A 22,914-nucleotide genomic window follows, 5' to 3' on the forward strand; every position below is an offset into this window, starting at 1 on the left:
CACCCCCATGTGTTTCCCTCTCTCCTCTATTTGGGTCATTTGTAAGAGAAAATGGTATCCGTCACTCTAAAGTGACGGATACGTGCCGTCTTCAATGAGATTTTGTGATGTCATTGTGTCAATAATTTTTTTAACTTTAATAAAAATACTCCTCGCAAATATATAAAAGTTAAACAAATCATTATTATTATTGAGTTGGATTTATGATTATGAATATCATAACTCATTTAAACAAATAATTGTTACTCCATCGGTTCCGGTCATTTGTTGTGCTTTCTATTTAAAGAATGAATTTGATGAGTAATTTAATCATTTACACTCAATTTATTCCACTTGTCATTTAGTAATTGGCCCTCCTCTTTTCCTTGGTCTTTGTGTCAAAATTAAAGGACAACAATTGACCGGAATGTAGGAAGTAATTATTAATGACTCTGTCTTACACCTTACGCAAGAATTTGTATTGATGTTTAAATGATACGAGTATTAATTTTGTGAATGTAGTTTCTCAATTATTGTTCTTTATAATATAAAATTTAAAAATCTTTTAACATATAAATGGCCTTTTTTAAATTTGAAATTAAACCCCCACCCTCACGTCCCAGTCAATGCGCATTATCAAGCACATTATGCATGGTATAAGGAGAACAAGCATATTTATTGTCCATATTAGGAAGTAAAGGACCGGAGGCCAGGGTTGACATCATTTGTCATAACGTAACGATTACACATGTAAAATCAATTTACATTTTACTCAAATACCCTTTTCAAGTGAATCACTATACTACAACTTCACACTAATAAGATAATACTTCTTTCGTCTCGGTCATTTGTTTAACTTTAGTTTGACACAAAGATCAATGAAAAAAAAAATCAATTATTAAATGACAAGTGGGTCAAAATTAAGTGTGAAAAATTGAATTGTTCATCAAAAACACTCCTAAATAAAAAGGTAAATAATTAACTTAGACATCCGAAAACAGATAAACAAATTACCGGACAGAGGGAGTATAAACCGTTTCTAAAACTCGACCAATTAAAGCAATTCCTAAGAATCGGAAGGAGTGATATAAAAACCTTTTGAAATTAGTCGTCTCAAATTAGAAAACCATCCAAATGCAAGGTACAAATGTTGTACTCTCTCCTATTCACTCATTTCTTTCCCTTTCATTTTGTACAAGAAATAAGAAAATGATTTTGGACTACACAAAACCCTTATTATGGATATTCATAGTTCTTAAACCCTAATTAATCTATTTTATTTGGGATTTTTTTGCAAAGAATCAATTGCATGGCCTTAGACCTTAGTGCAATCGGTAGTATGGGATACATTTGAGTATTTGACTATTGAAGTATCAAATTTTGTCCTAGGCATCAAAATAAATTGTTACTTGATTGATGAACAATTACTTGAGACATATAAATAATATACTCTTATTATTAACAGAAAAAAATTCTTCAAGGAGGAAAAAAAAAAGAGCAGAATTTCAACTAATAAATAAATGTCATGAAAAATGGGGAAATTTTTATTATTGAACAAAGAATCGAATACAAAACAGTAGATCAAAAATCAGATAACGTAACTGCTTATATTATGTATCGATCATCTTACATTTCCCCACAAATTAATTTTAATTTCTCTGTTGCCAAGTTTGCATGAGTACATAATAACCTTTCTTAATATTTTTTAAATGAGCACCCTTATCCGTAATACGCCAAAAACAATGTCGACCACCACAAGCATCATCGATGAACGGCGTGGTCTCATTAACGCATGATTAACAACATATACTCATTTAACCTATCGAAAGTACAATGATATGTTGTTCCAAAGACTGGTTTCGTCGTAAAGGTCCATGTCAGGTTACCATGTAAGGGAATTGTTTCGTTTGCACTTGGTTGATAGAAAAGGTTGGGGAAACAATGTGCGTGTAGATTTTCACTCGACGAAATCCAATTTGAAATAATTATATGAAACTCTGCGAATTTAAACCACGGTGCGGAATGTGTACAATATGGTGTAAATATTATGACTAACAATAATATGCATGCAATTGATTGGTATGTGTGTTTCATTTTGTAATTACTTTTTGTGTTACCAACTTTTTATGTATGATTTTTCGGGTGGGATGGTTTCGTTTATGCTGTGGTATTCTTTCTTAAATACAGTATTGGATGATTCAATTTCCTTATACGTTAAATATATTTTTCTGTATTAGAATAAAAAATCGTAATATTATTCCTAATGAGAAATTTTTTAAGGTAATTAAGATTACAATTTTGGTCCATAATTATCGCTTTTTACATAATTATATTGGGCTTATATTTATATTATATTTATATTATGATTATGATATTCCTCCTAATTTGTGCATTGGATGGCTCAATTTCCTTACTTGGTAATGTATTGTTCCTTATTTGATAAAAAATTATAATACGATTCTTCATAAAATATTTTCTCCCATTCCATTATTATCTTCCTAGTTTTAACTTTAAGGTCAAAGGTTAAGAATTCTGACCGTAAATTACTATTAAAATAATAAAAAGTAAAACATGAAAACAATATATTTACATGCATTATTACAAAATTTTTAGTAAATATTTTTTTAATGAAAAAAAATATGAATACAAATGGTGAAAAACAAAGTCAAGGTGGTATCTTTGAAACTCTACAAGTCAAAATAAGAAGATTATTATTTTTAGGTCTTTCGTCATTACAATTGTGTTACGTTATGGGTCTACACTCGTAATCTACTCATCTTTGACGCGATTATATTATGCTTACATTTATATTGTGATATTTCTCCTAGTTAGTGTGTCGAATGGCTCAGTTTCTTTACATGTTATTAATGTATTGTTCCTTTATCTCATAAAAAAATTGTAGTACGATTCCTAAAAGATGTGTAATGTCGTTGAAAGCGCATTCTTAAAGCGATAATAATAGTACAAACAAGCAAAATTATATTTAGCTTATGACCCGTCCCCTTTTTTTGACACAAAAACTATAAAATTCATATTGATTGGTAGGTAGTTGTTGTAAATGATTACTATGTATATATATATATGTAAAACCAACTCACAATTTTCCCTCAAATACTTTATCTACATTAATCATATAATCACTATATAGTTTTTTGATAAACTACTCTAAAATTGTTTCGGAAACCCAACTACTCTCATATTTGAAAATTATAAAGGCTAAAGAAACAAAATGTAAGGTACATTGTATCTAAATTAGAAATTTTCGCTTAATTTTAGGATTAGAAAGTCTCATAAAACTTATACTACAACTCATATCATGATATAGTTTGATTGTTTGGGTTTGTAGACGTGGATATCATCTACACAAATCTTTATAGGTAATGATTATACACGTAAAATAAATTTACATGGATATTCATAGTTCTTAAACCCTAATTAATCTATTTTATTTGTTATTTTTTGCAATCAATTGCATGGCCTTAGACCTTAGTGCAATCGGTAGTATGGGATACATTTGAGTATTTGACAATTTAAGTATCAAATTTTGTCCTAGGCATCAAAATAAATTGTTACTTGATTTATGAACAATTACTTGAGACATATAAATAATATACTCATACTATTAACAGAATAAAATTCTTTACGGAGGAAAAAAAAAAGAGCAGAATTTCGACTAATGAATAAATGTCATGAAAAATGGGGAAATTTTTATTATTGAACAAAGAATCGAATACAAAACACTAGATCAAAAATCAGATAACATAACTGCTTATATTATGTATCGATCATCTTACGTTTTCCCACAATTTAATTTTAATTTCTCGGTTGCCAAGTTTGCATGAGTACATAATCACCTTTCTGAATATTTTTTAAGTAAGCACCATTATCTGTAACACGCCAAAAACAACGTAGACCACCACAACCATCATCGATGAATTGCGTGGTCCCATTAAACGTAGTTAACAACATAAACTCATCTGACCTATTCAAATTACATTGATATGTTGTTCCATTGATTAATTTCGTGCTAAAGAGCCATATAAAGTTAGTATGTATAGGAATTATTGTATCCATTGGTTCTGGTTTCCCGAGGTTGCCGTGACAATGTGAGTGTATTTCACCAGACGACATCAAATTTGAAAGAATTATTTGAAACTTTGCGAATTTAAACCCCGGTGCGGAATGTGTACAATATGGTGTAAATGTTATGACAAACAATAATATGCACGCAATTGATTGGTATGTGTGTTTCATTTTGTAATTACTTTTTGTATATGATTTTTCGGGTGGGATGGTTTCGTTTATGCTGTGGTATCCCTCTTAAATACAATATTATTTGGATGATTCAATTTCTTTATACGTTAAATATATTTTCCTGTTTTAGAATAAAAAATCGTAATATTATTCCTAATGAGAAAATTTTTAAGTTAATTAAGATTACAATTTTGGTCCATAATAATCGCTCTTTACATAATTATATTGGGCTTATGATTATGATATGGTAAGATTAACAATATATTCTCACTAATAATAATAATTCTTTTATAATACTTTTTATTGGGCTTATGATTATGATATGGTAAGATTAACAATTTTGGGCACATGTTAATAACCTTAATATGGTAAGATTAACAATATATTCTCACTAATTAAGGTAATTAAGATTACAATTTTGGTAGTTAACAATATATTCTTACTAATAAGATTAACAATATAATTACCTTAAAAATTATGGACCAAAATTGAATCCTAATATATTATGATTACTAGCTTAATACCCGTGCAAAAATGCACGGAAGTATATAAATTAATTTTATAAATATTCAATTAACTCAGATAAATAACCTATAAAAAATAATCATTTAAATAAATTGGTTGATTGGATCATTATCGAGTTAACTAAACGAAGCTATGAATCATTTAAATAGTTGGATTATTTCATGTCGTGTTCGTTTCAAAAGACATCGTTCCTAACCCGACTTGTATAAGTTTCATGTCATATCGTGACAACCTATCTACGTAGGCTTGTTATCTTAACCCTAACCTAGCTACTAATTGTTATCAGTTTTTTTGTTTGTATTTTTAAGTCGTATTTCTTTTGATCACTAACATATGGAGTAAGTTTGCCTCCTTTGGTCCGAGTAACAAATGCTTTTAAATTGGCTAAATTTGGTATTTCTAAAACTGAACTGCTCATTCTATATCTTTTTTCAATCCATAATCTATCACATGACTGATGACCCGGGAAAACGACAAAATAAACTTGCAACATGACTACTTGCTATCGATCATATTTATTGCAAGAACATATGATAAACTAACTAAATAACCATTTGTACGACAAAAGTATTATTTGCTTGTGTTTGATCTTAAAAATAGGCACATTTTTTCTATTGAATCATCTTTTCTTAAACGCATGGCAAAGAAACTTTGATGGGAGGATTTCGTATGTAATGGAATATAAAAATTAGTTAGCTCAAAATTTGATCTTTGTGAAAAAAAATATCACAACAAATTAACAAACAATAAGCCAATCCTTACAATATTCTTGACGACGGCACCGTTCCCCCTAACGGTTAGACCTTGTTTAAATAGGGCGATATTGCTTGTTTACTGGCATCTAACCCGTGTTTTATATTCAATTTTGTATTGTACACACAAAACTATTTTGTACATAATCCTTTCATAATTTGTGAATAGTCGGGTAAAACAAAGTAGTTCATAAACTTCCTTGTTACATTGGATTGACTGTTGAGATTCAAAATTTTAGCTCCAAACTACTCGTATGATACTCGTCAGTGCAGTTCAAAAATACTCGTACATGTGAACCACTTAGAGATTACAAATTCTCGTCTATGACGGACATATTCGTCTTAAGATTAAGATAGGTCATGTATTACCCATAATACAAAAACAAAATGCATTGGGATTAGTAAAAGAATATAATTGTCCAGACTATGCAAGTGAGGTACTATTTAACCCGTTTTATTCTTAAGATGAATATATCCACCTCAGTGATATTGTTTGCATTTCCATTACGATGTCATCAAGGCTAAAATGTTAACCATCAAAAGTTTAATCTAGGCTAGCTGCTTCCTCTAATGATTTACTCCTAGAAAATAATTGAAATAAAACACTTAATACGACTACTCATTGATTCTAACAAAATTAAATTACAAAGTAGAAATTGATTGTAGAAGGGGAACAAAATATTATTCAGACAATAAAAAAAATATTTGCATACAAATCTATAATCTACCAATTAATGATTTCAATACTCTGTTCGTAACACCGTTCGAAATTACCGTAGCTCTGAGTAATCAATCCTCTGTTTCAACCTAATTTCAGTGAAATCGTTACGTTCCGATGCTAAGACTCCAACTTCGGGATTTATAAAAATGTCAAAACAATTGTTTAAAATCGAAATCTGTAAAAAGAAACATAAAACTTAGAGGTAAATAGAATATTAAAATAGTACATCTTATGAATGATCTAATTGCGAGAGCGACAATTGATGTTATTCAAATCAACAATTATTGCATTAACAAATTACGAAAGAAATTATTTAGCAAGGAGTATAGGTTCTTTCTTTGTTTTTTAAAAAGAAAATTATTTAGCTGAGAGGGAGGAAGGAGGAGTAGATCAATTGTGGGAGTAGATATGGTTTGACTTTTTTCTTTGTATAGGAAATGACGGCAAGTTAAAAGGTAGATTTAGGGTTTTGATTAGTGTTATTATACAGTATAATGCATAGGCGGGAAAAAATTTATTGTGAGCTTGACACGTGTACAGTTTATATTTAGTGGTTCCTCTATTATACTTATATATAGATAGATGGTATTCCTCCTAATTTGTGCGTTGGATGGCTCAATTTCCTTACTTGGTAATGTATTGTTCCTGATTTGATAAAAAAATTGTAATTTGATTCTTAATAAAATATTTTTTCCAATTCCATTATTACCTTCCTAATTTAACTTTTAGGTCAAAGGTTAATAACTCTGACCATAAATAAGTGTTAAAATAATGAAAAGTAAAACGTGAAAACTTTACATGCATTATTACAAAATCTTTAGTAAATATTTTTTTAATGAAAAAATAGTACAAATAGTGAAAAACAAAGTCAAGGTGGTATCTTGGAAACTCTATAAGTCAAACTAAGTAGATTATTATTATTATGAGATGCAAGAAGTAAGATGCATGTTTAAGGTGTTATAGTCATTACAATAAAATCTGACTCCGAGAGTCAGGGTTAGACTGTGTACGCTACTTATTTTACGGCTGCTAAAGAAAAAAAAAATTATGTTACGAGTCTACACTTGTAATCTACTCATCTTTGACGCGATTATGTTATGCTTACATTATTGTGATGTTTCTCCTAATCAGTATGTTAAATGGCTCAATTTCCTTACATGTTCTTTATGTCCTAAAAGAAATTGTAATAGAATTCCTAATAGATGTGTAATGTCCTTGAAACCGCATTCTTAAGGCGATAATAATAGTACAGTCAAGCGAAATTATATTTAGGTTATGATCCGTCTCCTTTTTTCGACATTAAAACTATAAATTTATATTAACTGGTAGGCCTTGTACAGTTGTACTCTTGTTGTCCTTGCATAAACTGCACAAATTCCTATACCAAATGATTCATATGTATAAATGTAAAACCAACTCACATTTCTCCCTTTTGGTTGTAACTAGTATAGAGCCCGTGCGAATGCACGGTATTTTAGAATGTCATGTTAAGATAACTTAACAATTAGAGCTAATAATAATATATAAATTAACTTTGAATTTTATTTGTAATTATCTACAATTGTTAATGTGTAAAAATACTAAGAATTAAAATAAAACGAATTTTACATTTTTACTCGGAATAAGTTTATGATTAAAAAAAGAAGATTGTTAGTTTAATTACAAAAACTTATGTTTATTTTTACGCATTTGAAGTATATAACTATTTTTGTAATTTTTGTTACAATATACGGAGTAACAATTTAAACGGAGTAAAAATTTAAAGAATAAAAAAATGAAAAGCACACACTGATTTTAATAATATGAGTAAAATCTGCATATGTTTTAAATAGAAAATTTACGACATTTAAAATACATATACTTGACTAAAAAGATAATAATGAATAAAATAAATTTGGCCAACTATAAAAGTTTCGGTGTTTGATAAGATACTTTGACACATAAAGCCTACATATTAGGTCCAATATATATATCTAGATAAAATTAGGCCCAATTTCTAATTAAAAGCATTTAGGCAGGAAAATTTTCAGTTTTTCTTATTCTTTTAGTTTAAGGGGGAAGGGGGATGCTACCCACCTATTCTAAATGAATAACTCACATTTCTCCCTCAAATACCTTTTCTACATTAATCATTATATAATCACTAATTTTCTAAGAATAGGACGAGTGTTGTACAAACCTTTTGAAATTACACCTCTCATATTTGAAAATTATAAAAACGAAAGAACCAAAATACAAGTTACATTGTATCTTAAATTTTGCCTAATTTTAAGATTAGAAAGTCTCATAAAACTTTTCTACATTAATCATTATATAATCTACAACTCATGTCATGAGACATTTATGAATTCAGTTTTTAGCACACCTATCTATTATATCACAAATTCTCATTATATACAGGGGATATCCGTCTATTATTATAGACGGGCTAAATATCCACCCACTTTAAGCATAAGATAAGCAACAAGTTGTATGGTAAGGCCCAAACATATCACTACTTTAAGCATATTTGACCCGTCTTTCACTTTAGACGGGCATATCCATCTATAGTGAGACTAATCGCTATTCTATATAGATGATTATAGACTTATAGTTTGATTGACAGGTTTTGTTGACGTGGATATAATCAATACATAACGTAACCATTACACATGTAAAATCAATTTACATTTTACTCAAAAACCCTTTTCGAGTGAATCACTATACTACAACTTCACACTAATAAGTTAATACTTCTTTCGTCTCTCATTTGTTTAACTTTGGTTTGACACAAAGATCAATGGAAAAAAAATCAATTATTAAATGACACGTCGGTCAAAATTAAGTGTGAAAGATTGAATTGTTCATCAAAAACACTCCTAAAATAAAAAGGTAAATAATTGATTTAGATATCCAAAAATAGATAAACAAATTACCGGACGGAGGGAGTATAAACCGTTTCTAAAACTCGACCAATTAAAGCAATTCCTAAGAATCGGAAGGACTGATATAATTTTTTTTTGAAATTACTCGTCTTAAATTAGAAAACCATCCAAATGCAAGGTACAAATGTTGTATATTGGGCATTTCACAAGCTCTCACTAATGGCATCTAAGCCCAAACCCTCACTTCTCCATCAAGGTAACTCTAAACTTTCCTTTGATTTCACACTTTTCACCTCTTTTGATAAACCTTTATTATTTTTATTTTTTTTTGAAATCCCAAACTGGGTTATCTTATAAAGCAAAATCAATAGTAGCATCGTTTTGAATCGTATGAGGTAATTCCCCGACCCATATCTTTCTACCAGGATGCGTCGAGCCCCGATGAGCAAGATCATGTGCCACCCTGTTAAATTTGCGACTCACAAACGACCAAACAATACAATCAAAATAACTGTAAAGAAGATAAATATCAGCTAGAACTAAATGGAAATCGCTTCGACCCTTCGCTTGTATCTTTAACGCATCAATTAGACTCTTGCAACCGCTCTCGACTTCAATGTGCTTGTAACCACGTCTTCTTACTTCTTCTATACCCGCCAAGACCGCTTCAGCTTCCGCCACTCTTGGTTCAACTATACTCCCACGTCTAATCGACGGTCCCCATAGTACATTCGCCCCGCTATCCCGACAAACCACGCCAATCCCCATCCCCCATCCTTCCTTAACTCCTGCAACAAGTTCAGCTTGACCCATCCCTCACTCGGCTTCCTTCAACCCATCTCCACACTCGCCTGAACACTCCGTTCATCACCATCCTCATCACTATCCATCAGCTCCCTCCTCAAATTTTCCACCCTCCTACAACCTTCTCCACATTCACCTCCTCATGTTCAAAGACCCATCTATTCCTTGCTTCCCACATCGCCCAACAGCCCATAATGAACTTATCTATCTCGCTATCCTCCAACTCCCTCCACACATCCTCCACCCACTCTCTGTTGTGTTGCTATAACCTAGTCTTACTCACTCTTACCTCCCTGCTTGTTTTCCTCTCTTTCTTATCAAATAAAATTAACATTAATCACTTTCTCTCCCCGATCTTATTAGCTTAGTAGCAGCAGTGGAAGTCACAGTAGTTGTAGCTGAGTAAGCTAGAGCCAAAAGCTTTCCACCTACTACCATCTTGCTTAGATGGAGAGCCAGTTCTCGTCATCCATTTATATGTATATGTGCGCCACGTTGCCTAGCATCTCTTACAGTTCGTATAGCAGCATACCTTCAATTTCCAGATCCAGAGAATTCGGATAACCATTTACAGTTCCATTTCGTGAGCCATAGCCCAAAGATAAAGGATGAATGAAAGAAAGGGGGTTGGCTGTTCCATAGGATGGCCTCACCCGCTCAAACCCGTCGGCCACCTTCACTTCAATTCCCAACCTATCCCAAAACCCTCCCGTCCACCCACATCCCCTTACGAGATGAAGACAAGTCTCCACCTCGCTAGAACATACTGGGCAGCCACCATCCATATTGCGAACTCGAGATGTCAGGTTCCACTTAGTAGCGATAGCCTCATTGCATAGTTGCCAAAAAAAGACTTTCGTCTTTGGTAAAACATTAGCTCTCCATATCCGGTTCCACAATCGTTTCTCCTTCCCATCATCTGACGACCCCACTTCCTCTTCCCCTCGTTGAGTAAGGGCTTTATAAGCTGTTTTAACTGAGTATTCTCCGTCCTTCTCCATATCCCAAACCCATGTATCACTCGGTCTAGAATTGCTAAGTCGGATATTTAGAATACGGTCTTGCTCAAAAGGTAGAAAAAACTGACGGACCTTGTGCGTGTCCCATCCAGACCCATCCGCTAACCATAAGTCTGCCACCAACATGTTCAAATCCGCACCTCGTCTAGGGGAGAGTATCCTACGAGTTTGTGTACCTGTCACCCATGGATCATCCCACACTCGTGTGCTCAATCCATCGCCAATCCGCCTCCTAATACCCAACCGAAGAACTTGTTTTGCTTTCCATATTCCTCGCCAAGTGTAACTTGGGTTAGTACCCAAGTCGGCTTCCATGAACCTTCCACTCGGGAAATATTTACCTCCGAGGACTCGGACCATAAGGCTCGATCTGTTGGTGAGCAATATCCATGCTTGTTTTCCGAGAAGAGCCATATTAAATTGATGATAGTCCCGAAACCCAAACCCCTCAAGCATTTCGGTTTACACAGCTTTGACCAAGAAATCCATGGTATTTTACCTTTACCATTAGAGGAACCCCACCAGAAACGAGAAACAAGCGATTGAAGTTCGTCACAAAAATTAGCTGGCAACTTGAAGACGCTCATTGCATAAGTCGGGATTGATTGGGCTACAGCCTTTATCAATAACTCCCTACCCGCCTTAAAAAACAGTTGACCCCTCCATCCTTGTAACTTCTTGCACAACTTGCCCCGAATCGCATCAGCTACCACCTGCCTAGAGTGACTAACAACTGTAGGGAGCTCTAGGTATCTCTCCTGCGCATCCACTACCTTAATCCCAAGACACCCCTCCACCCCTAATCTATCCCGTTCTCGTGTGCCTCTACTAAATGAGACTGTGGTCTTATCAAAATTCACCATTTGACCTGATGCTAGCTCATAATCCCGGAGAATCTGCTTCACTTTGTGTGCTTCCACCAAATTCGCTTGGACAAAGAAGATACTATCGTCCACAAAAAGGAGATGTGACACTGACGGGGACGAGGGTGCAATTCGAATACAATGTAGCGAACCCTGCTCCACGGCTTTCCTCATAAGACCCGAAAATACCTCAACACATAAAATGAATAGATAAGGAGATAATGGGTCCCCTTACCGTAAACCTCGACCTGGCTGAAACCCTTCAGTTGGCACCCCATTCACCAAAACCGAAAAGGAAACCGATGAAACACAGTGCATCACTCTATTATCCCATCTCGACTTTATCCCCATCCTCCTAAGAACCGTTCTAGGAAACTCCATTTCACCCGGTCGTACGCTTTTGACATGTCTAATTTGATCGCCATATGGCCATTCTTGTTCCTTGAATTTTTCATATGGTGAAAGAGTTCAAAGGCGACCAAAATATTATCCGTTATCAATCTTCCCGGGATGAAGGCACTTTGATTTTCAGAAACAATATCCCCTAGAAACATCTTTAGTCGGATTGCAAGGACTTTAGACACCAATTTATAAATGACATTACACAAACTTATTGGTCGGAAATCGGTCATCTTATTTGGTTCTTTTTTCTTGGGTATAAGGACTATGTACGTCTTATTTAGCTCATCCGGGAATGGGGCTCCCTTCAAATACCCAAGACAGTTCTCACCACTTCCTTACCCACAATGTGCCAATAAGTTTGAAAAAATAAGCCATTCATACCATCCGGTCCAGGAGCTTTTAGTGGGTGCATCTGGTTTAGCGCCAATTCCACCTCTTCAACACTATACTCACCTCGTAGTAAATTATTCATACTCTCTGTCACTCGTCCCTCAGCCACATCAAGCAGGTGTTCAAAATCCCGTGGCTGTCCGGACTCAAAGAGGCTCTCAAAATATCCACGCGCAGCTCCCGAGATCGCCTCAAAGCCTCGATATACACGGCCAATATCGTCTACAAGTTGCTCGATATGATTCTTTTGTTTTCTCTGACTAGCTTTGCGATGGAAATATTTGGTATTTCGATCACCCTCCTTCAGCCAAAGGGCCCTCGATCGTTGCTTCTAAAATATTTCTTCTTGCTTCAACAAGTCGGCTATCTCCTTTACCAACTGCCGTCTTTCCCGAACAGCTCCTCGAGATCGATTCCCCTCATTCAAATATTTTAAACTCCTTCGCTTTCTATGTATATCCCGCATGATTTTTCCAATACTTGTTCCTTTTCACTTTTGCAAATCCTCAGCACATCGAGCAAGCATTTCCACCACATCCACATCCTCCCTCCATGAATTACGAATGGTTTCCTCACAACCCGCTTCTCCTACCCAAATTTGTTCGAAACGGAAGGCCTCTGACCCCGTGGCTCCCCTTCGTCCCTCCTATTAAGAACTAATTTAATAGTAGCGTGGTCCGACCACTCTCTATCAAGATGAATCAATTTAGCTCTCGGAAAACATTCAATCCACGCTTCATTGCGAAGGGCTCTATTCAACTGGCTCTGTCTATTATCTCCATCAGCTTGACCATTATCATAAGTAAACGCGTAACCCTCGAACTCCACACCCCGTAACCCGCAATCATCCACTGCTTCTCGAAAGTTGTTCATTTGCCATTGAGCACGAGCCCCGCCTTTCATCTCCGTAACAAAAAGAATCTCGTTAAAGTCTCATATACACACCCATGGTTCATTAGACTGAGCGCCCAAATCCCTAAGCAACTCCCACGAGAGGTGCCTATCGGCTATCGCCGGCCAGCCATAGAATCCAGTCACACGCCATACCCCGCTATTATCATGAATATCGAAATCCATGTGGTACATTGAGGCAGATCGTAGCACGCACCGAACATGTTTTTTCCACATAAAAGCTAGTCTCCCTGATCTCCCTGCACTATCCACTTCTACACTAGTATACTCATCGAAACACGCCCCTATTCTCCTAAATTCTTCACCGCTCAATTTAGTCTCGGAGAGGAAGACTAGAGCGGGGCCCTCTTTCCATATTAAATTACGGAGTCCGCCTACTGCAGCAGGGTTGCCCAAGCCCCTGTAGTTAAGGCTTAAGAGATTCATTAGGCCCGGCGGGGTTAGGCTTTCCCAACCTCCGCCTCAGATGGACGTACATCCATGATTTTCTGAAATTTGTTTCCTTCCACATCCTCGCTGCCCTCATCAATGTCACGACCTCTTTTTTCACCCAGTATAACCGTCTCCCCTGACTGATGACACACTAAACCATCATCCTTCTCACTCATTCCTCCTCCCCTCTATCTCCTAATCTACGTCGCCATCCCAACATTCCCTTGCTTCTTTCCCTTTTTTCCTGCCCCCCTCTTCCCCTCCACCCTGTTATTTTCCTCCATCACACTCCCTCGTGTCCCCCGTTCTCTTGCTCCTCAGCCACTGCCTCCGTACCATGTTCCTTTTCCTCTCCATCCATTGTCACCATCTCTCGTACCTCCCCATCTGCTACATTACAGCCTTCACCATCATTCTCTATAACAATACGCCCCTGGTTTGATCCATGTAAACCTCCACGTCTAGCTTTGGTCTTTATAGAAATCTCCTGCAACTTAAGAATCATGTTCGATATGGCCTCTTCTTCACGCTGCTGATATTCCTCTTCAAACACTTCCCGAAGTGATCGAGCAATTTTACCACCCCAATCAGTGGCTGTTTTTATCGTTCGCCAAGGTGAAGCCCTCAAGCTGTCATTGAACCGTAACTCTCCTTCCTCCTACGGGCCATCCTCACAATCCTTTTCCCCGTGTCCTAAGGTACCACACCCATAGCAAAAGATTAAAATTCTTTCATATTTAACTCTAAAATTTACCAGTGTCCCATTTACCATTCGAATGTCGACTGTATCCTTAAAAGGTTTGCGGACATCATGAATAATTCTAATGCGAACCGCTTTCTCAATCTCCGGAGAAGGGGCTTCGTCTATCTCCACAAACTGCCCTAATTGCATTCCAATTTTACACAGGTTCTCCCTATTAGAACGCCCTCTGATAGGTAACTCATAAATCCTAGCCCATATCGGGACATGGTACAAGGGCGTATCAGAAATTTTCCCGTCACAGATAGGGTCAGTAAAACACCATATAAATTTATCGAAATGCCATGGTTGCCCCTCTACAACTCTGATTTTATCCTTCTCGTATTCAAATTTAAAGATAAAGATCTTATTCTTAGCATCGATTAGGTTTCCCAGTGTCTTACCTTTTAAATTCCAGACTCGTATTGTTGTATCGATGGCCGCCTTCGCGTTAACAGCTTTCGATGACCAAATACGTCCTTGCATCATGAAATCAGTATTTTTATCCCCTTCCTCGTTATCACCAACATCCCATATGAATTCTTCTCCTTCATCACGAACCTCTTTCCCTGCCCTACGATGCTCTCCATTATGGCCGCTCATGATCAAATAAACGTGAGAAACGAACTAGAAAATCAAGATCCACGAGAGAAATGTGGTGGTCTGCCTTCAAAAATAAGGAGGAACTAAAGACGAAGATTAGACGGAGGCTCTCATAGAAACCCTAGAGAGAAGTGAGTTTTGATAAACCCTTATTATGGATATTCATAGTTCTTAAACCCTAATTAATCTATTTTATTTGTGATTTTTTGCAATCAATTGCATGGCCTTAGACCTTAGTGTGGGATACATTTGAGTATTTGACTATTTAAGTATCAAATTTTGTCCTAGGCATCAAAATAAATTGTTACTTGATTGATGAACAATTACTTGAGACATATAAATAATATACTCGTATTTTTAACAGAATAAAATTCTTCAAGGAGGAAAAAACAAGAGCAGAATTTCAACTAATGAATAAATGTCATGAAAAATGGGGAAATTTTTATTATTGAACAAAGAATCCAATACAAAACACATGATCAAAAATCAGATAACGTAACTGCTTATATTATGTATCGATCATCTTACGTTTCCCCACAAATTAATTTAATTTCTCTGTTGCCAAGTTTGCATGAGTACATAATAACCTTTCTTAATATTTTTTAAATGAGCACCCTTATCCGTAATACGCCAAAAACAATGTCGACCACCACAAGCATCATCGATGAACGGCGTGGTCTCATTAAACGCAGTTAACAACATATACTCATTTAACCTATCGAAAGTACAATGATATGTTGTTCCAAAGACTGGTTTCGTCGTAAAGGTCCATGTCAGGTTACCATGTAAGGGAATTGTTTCGTTTGCACTTGGTTGATAGAAAAGGTTGGGGAAACAATGTGCGTGTAGATTTTCACTCGACGAAATCCAATTTGAAATAATTATATGAAACTCTGCGAATTTAAACCACGGTGCGGAATGTGTACAATATGGTGTAAATGTTATGACTAACAATAATATGCATGCAATTGATTGGTATGTGTGTTTCATTTTGTAATTACTTTTTGTGTTACCTACTTTTTATGTATGATTTTTCGGGTGGGATGGTTTCGTTTATGCTGTGGTATTCCTTCTTAAATACAGTATTGGATGATTCAATTTCCTTATACGTTAAATATATTTTTCTGTATTAGAATAAAAAATCGTAATATTATTCCTAATGAGAAATTTTTTAAGGTAATTAAGATTACAATTTTGGTCCATAATTATCGCTTTTTACATAATTATATTGGGCTTATATTTATATTATATTTATATTATGACTATGATATTCCTCCTAATTTGTGCATTGGATGGCTCAATTTTCTTACTTGGTAATGTATTGTTCCTTATTTGATAAAAAATTGTAATATGATTCTTAATAAAATATTTTCTCCCATTCCATTATTATCTTCCTAGTTTAACTTTAAGATCAAAGGTTAAGAATTCTTACCGTAAATAAGTGTTAAAATAATAAAAAGTAAAACATGAAAACAATATATTTACATGCATTATTACAAAATCTTTAGTAAATATTATTTTAATGAAAAAAATATGAATACAAATGGTGAAAAACAAAGTCAAGGTGTTATCTTGGAAACTCTACAAGTCAAAAAAAGAAGATTATTATTTATTTGATAAAAAATTGTAATATGATTCTTAATAAAATATTTTCTCCAATCCCATTGTTACTTTCCTAGTTTAGCTTTAAGGTTAAAGGTTAATTCATTTGACCGTAAATAATTAGTGTTAAAATAATAAAAAGTAAAACATGGAAACAATATATTTACATGCATTATTACAAAATCTTTAGTAAATTGCACCCAAAAAAAAAATCTTTAGTAAATGTTTTTTTAAATTAAATGGTGAAAAACAAATTCAAGGTGGTATCTTGGAAACTCTACAAAAAATAAAAAGATTATTATTATTATTATTATTATTATTATTATGATATGGAAGAAGTAAGATGCAAGTTTAAGGCAGTAAGGATCCTTTGTCCCACTTTTATGTCCCATTGTGTGTGTCACTCCACTCAACTCTTGACACATCACTTGTTGCAAAATAAAATATTGCAATAATTATATTAATTTGTTGATGTGTTAGAAGGTGATTGGAGTGACACACATATTTGGACACCAAATGAGACAGAGGATCTCCACTCAGTTTAAGGTCTTATAGTCACTACAATAAAATCTAACTCCTAGAGTCACATTTAGATGTGTAAGCTACTTTTTTAACAGTTGCCAAAAAAAAATTCGTTATGGATCTACACTTGTAATCTACTCATCTTTGACGCGATTATATTACAGATTAATGACTGCCATTGCAAACTTTTTGTTTCTATTACTGCCACTATGAAATTGAAATTGTTTCATCTATTACCATCGCTTACAATATTAACCTGCTATAGCAGGTAAATATACATTTTTTCTTTTTTTTTTCTTTTTATTGTAAATAATATTGTTTCATTTATTTACATTTACATGTCTAATCTAATTGTGTCTAATATTCGCCAATCTAATATTTGTGTACCTTTCAAATTATTTATTTTACCAAATGCATGTCTTCTGATTGTTTTGAAAAATATTATTTGACTATCAAAAGTATTAAAAAGATAATAACTGAATCATGACATATTACATCGTAAAAAAAAAGAAGAAAAAACTAAATTCAAAACAATATTCGATATTTTAAATAATATTAACCAAGTATGATTTAATTTTCATCAACTTGATATTCATTTTAACGGTTTGTCTACTTTGTTTTTCTTTTGTTTGGAACCGTAAGCGAGTTAACATGAAAAAAAAATTAAATGAATTTTTTCCATTATTCTGTCTTTTATTTTAGGGTTTTTCTACGTGATACTCTTGTGTTTTGTTTTTACTAATCAGAAGCTATGCGTTTGATGCGATAAATAATTTGAAAGGTACGCAAAAAATAAATTGTAAGCACTTCAGTATTCTCGAAAATAATCATTTGATAGAAAATGTTAAAGTATAAAAGTACTATTAACTTGAAACTCGATCAAATATTATTATGGAACTCCATCAAAAATTGGAGAGCATACTAAGTAATTATATTATGCAAAAAAAGAAAAAAAAAAGACACAAATTAGATTGAGTCGTAGATGTAAAACAATAAATTAAATGAAATAATAGTAGTATTTTTATTTAGATAAAAAAAAATAGAAAAGTATGTTTACTTAGTATAGCAGGTTAAGAATTTAAGCGATGACAATAGATGAAAGAATTTCAAATATATATGTGGCAGTAATAGAAACAAAAAGTTTACAATGGCAAATTTAGAGAAAAATAACTTTTACAATAGCAGTGTGTGCTTTTATCTCGATTATATTATGCTTACATTTTACATTGTGATGTTTCTCCTTATTGTTCTTTATCTCATAAAAGAAATTGTAAAAGGATTCATGATAGATGTGTATGTCCTTGAAACCGCATTCTTAAGGCAATAATAATAGTATGGTCAAGCAAATTTATATCTATATATATATAAAACATTATTAAAAGGCTAGCCTAAAAAAGCCACGTAGACAATGCCACATGGGACGAAAAAAAGCCACGTACGCAATAATAATGTGACTTGGCAAACTAATATGACATGGATTATCAATCAATTTATTATTATATTGCATTAATTTAGTTCATCTATTTCCTTTAAAAATCCATCGATATTCCATTAGCTTTAAACTTAATTAACTAAAAAATACGTATTAACTATAAGTTAATAATTTCAAGATATTTCATATGGAGTAGTATTATATGTATTCGAAATAAAAAAAACCGAATACATGAAATTAAGAAGAAAGAAGAATAAATGAAGTTGAAAAAAAAAAATTGTATCTATACAATATAGTTAAAAGACTACTTAAAACATTTAATTTTTTTCTTCATGCGATTTTTTATTGGTAAATACTAATTCATCTATGTTGATTACTTGATTATTTATTTATACAATATTATAAAAGTCTAGATTATGTATTAAAAAGTTATCTTTAAAACTGTCACATGCTTATAAGTACAAAAAAAATAAAAAAATATTAATTGCAAACACAAAAAATAAATTAATACAAACTCTTTATTTTACTCTCATAAATTTGGTTATTAATCTACTTATTTATTTAACCTTTAATTTCTTTTATTTAATAGGATGATTTTTTGGTTTTCTCTCACCGTCATTATAATATGTAGTTATCATAATTTTTTTTATCTCCATTTTAATTCACAAAATCGTTCCTCTATGCTCGAATAAATTGTTGATATTAATCAATAATTAATAACAAAAAGTTTCCTATATTACTATTATAACAATCCTAATTTTCATTTTTATTCAAAAAGTTGGTAGGTAAATTATACATACATAGATAATTAAATGAATTCTTTCGCCTTTTATCCTTATTATGTTTTAAATTTATTAATAGTAAAAATATTATTTAGTTATTGTTTTTGTGTTTGTAATGAAATTGCAGGAAGATGACATACTCAATTATCAATAACATTGCATGAAATCTATACTATCTAATTAAAAGGGTAGCTTAGAACATTCAATTCCATTTCACATGACATTTTCACACCCCATTAATCCTTATTCATTTTTATTGATTATTTAATTATATTGACAATATGACATGCATGGAATACTAATTGAATTTATAAAACTATAATCTATAATTCAAAGTAAGCCAAACTATCTACCATTATCGGAATGTCATATTTTAAATTTCATAAGATAATTTCAAAACCACTTTTATGCAAAGTGGATTTTGTAAAAAAAAAAAAAAAAAAAAAAGAATAATAATAAAGCAAATCTTTTACATTCCATTTCTCCTTTGCTCCATATTTATGTCTATATTAAATTTCATAATAATGAGAAAAATCTATAAATCAATAATCTAAATATAAAATATATAAATCTAATTAAAAGGCAAGCAAAGCTAACTATCATCATTTACATGTCATATTTTAATTACATAATAAGATAACATCTTAAATCAATCTCCTGTAAAGTGGATCTTGTAAATAAATAAATAAATAATAATAATAATAATAATAATAATAATAATAATAATAATAATAATCAAGCAAAACTTATACATTCCATTTCTCTTTATTCCTCATTAATGTTTATATTAAATTTCATAATAATGAAAAATGATGCTCAAAAGTCGTGAACCTTGATTCATATTTATACCTATATTAATTTTGATAATAATGAAAAAGGATGCTCAAAAGTCATAAAACGCATCCTCGATTCTTTATATATATGGAAGACAAAATTTATAAGCCAAAATTTTTCTTATCTCTATCGTCAGTAGAACTATATGTATCACTAAACTTTCCTATCATTCTATTAACATCAAGCCAAGTGTATTAAGATTTTAAATTTATTAACTAATTTATTTACTTTTTATGTAAGTTCCATTGGGTTATGAAATGTTCATCACATTTTTAATTTCATCGTTTGTGTTTATTTTGTTCTCATTTAGGTGCTATCAAGATTTGTGGTGTTGAGCTATTCAAAGGTAATGTACTTACATCTCTACGACTTCATTCTCATTACCTTTAAACTTAAGTTAACAACGATAATATTGCATAAAACAAATTTCACTATTTTGTTGGTTAATTCAGACTAATTACTGAGTTACTTTTTTTTTTTTTTTATAATAGGGTCGATTCGTTGGAAAAAGAAGACTATATGGAGAAGTAAAATACTAGCTAGGATAGCTTAAATAACTATATACGGGAGACTAACTACAAGATTGACGACATCAACGTGAATGACTAATAGTTTTTTTTTTTCTTTTTTTTTCAAATGTATATTTTATTTTGGTATTTGTTTTTTTTTTTTTTTCATCATTTTTACCTTCGAAAAAATAGCAATACTCACTTACTTTGGCTTATTTAATTTATCGACTTTGATCTTTATGTTAACATGTAAATGCCCGTAATCTTAGTACGCAGTCAACGATGACTTATTCATAAGGTGAACTTACTATATGTTTTGATATTTTATAAAATTTCAATTACTAAAAACACTAGAAACATCACACTCAAAACAAAACATCCCGTGAATTTCACGGGCCATAAAACTAGTTTAGGCTATAATTCGTCCTCTTTTTTCGACACTAAAACAAAATTTACATTGATTGGTAGGTCTGGTTGTCCTTGAATAAACTACACAAAGTCCTATACAAAATGATTAATATGAGTATATATGTAAAACCAACTCACAATTCTCCCTCAAATACCTTTTCTACATATATAATCATTACATAACTTTTTTTGATAAACTACTCGAAAATCGTTTCGAAAACCTAACTATTTATTATGGGACGTTTGGTTGGAGGTCTATAAGAAAGGAAAAGGGAAACAAAGTTATTAATTCTCTTTGTTGGTGTTTGTTTTACCTAAACAGAGAGAATGAAATTATCTTCCTTACCCCTCAATCCATCTAATTCCTTACCCTCACACCCTCAAGGTATGAGATTTCATTACATTTGTTACCCTTCAACCACCTTATTTATCTACTACCACAGTTACGACTCCCACCACACGAGTCACCATCAAGACGTCATCGCCACCACCCCACCACAACCACCCCACATAAACCGCCACCGCCACAACCACAATGACGCCACCACCGCCATAATCACCATGACGTTATACCACCATCACCACCACAGTCACCCCACTGCCACCACCACCACTACCACCACCACAGCCAACCTACTGCCACCACCACCACGCCGCCACCACCACCACCACCATCACAACTACCCCACCTAAACCACCACCCACACACACACCAAAACAAACCATAACCCGCCACTCTTCATTTTGTTGATGTAACCAAATAACTATTAAGTTTTAGATAATCCCTTATCTTTCCTCTCTTACCCTTTCTAATTTCCTTTCCTTTTCTCTAACCAAACGCCCTTTTAGAGATCGAGAGATTTGAGCAGAGATGAGCTGCTTAGGCAGGTAAAGATACTGAAAGTATGTAATCAAATAGACTGAGAGATAACTTGTTTTTTGTAAGTTGAGCAGTGCAGTGTTCTCTAAAAATCATGGTAGAAACGATTGTCCTTATATGCCTACTGGATTAGTCTTATGACTGACAGCATTTTGTATATCTTTTCATATATATATATATATATATATATATATATATATATATATACCTTTACATTTTACCAAAAAAAAAAAAACGCCCTTTTAGAGCATTTTCTAAGGAATTGTTTGGTTGAAACTTTTGAAATGGATTTAATCCATTTGGTTGAAACTTTTGGAATGAATTTAATCCATTCTAGTGTTTGGTTGGAGGGTTTTTGAATTGAGTTACATAGCCAATGCATTCTAACTCCATTTCAACCCCTTTGAATCTCATACCCATGTATATACCCTCCACGGGCTCCACCCTATTACTACACTCAATCCATTTCAAGATCGAACCAAATACTTGTAAGCTAGTATGAGGTTCTAACTTCATACCTCTATGGCATTACAATCAATTTCAGTCCATTACGATACTTTGAACCAAACAACCGCTAAGAACTGGACGAGTGTTATACAAACCTTTTGAAAATTATATTTGAAAATTATAAACACGAAAGAAACAACACAAAATGCAAGGTACATTGTATCTTAATTTTTTGCATA

General features: G+C 32.9%; 2 protein-coding genes across 5 annotated transcripts in view; one reads left to right on the forward strand and one right to left on the reverse strand.

Annotated features, from left to right (window-relative positions):
* The first annotated feature begins 1,047 nt into the window (after positions 1–1,047).
* The window catches only part of LOC141598864 (uncharacterized), a 29,663-nt gene continuing 7,796 nt past the window's right edge, over positions 1,048–22,914 (forward strand). For 3 of the 4 annotated variants that reach the window (XR_012523650.1, XR_012523649.1, XM_074418677.1), the window contains exon 1: positions 1,048–1,120. The gene's annotated coding sequence lies outside the window, so the exon portion shown is untranslated. The remainder of the gene's footprint in view (positions 1,121–22,914) is intronic. The other variant, XM_074418678.1, reaches the window with a different exon arrangement.
* Positions 9,447–9,908, reverse strand: LOC141600524 (uncharacterized). The gene has a single exon (XM_074420765.1). It carries the CDS (start codon positions 9,906–9,908, stop codon positions 9,447–9,449), a length of 462 nt encoding a protein of 153 aa, XP_074276866.1.

This window comes from Silene latifolia, chromosome 9 (assembly GCF_048544455.1).
Source record: "Silene latifolia isolate original U9 population chromosome 9, ASM4854445v1, whole genome shotgun sequence".
NCBI classification, from domain to species: Eukaryota; Viridiplantae; Streptophyta; class Magnoliopsida; order Caryophyllales; family Caryophyllaceae; genus Silene; species Silene latifolia.

Coding starts and splice junctions, on each gene's coding strand:
- LOC141600524 (XM_074420765.1), bottom strand. CDS start 9,908: ATGGGTCAAGCTGAACTTGTTGCAGGAGTTAAGGAAGGATGGGGGATG.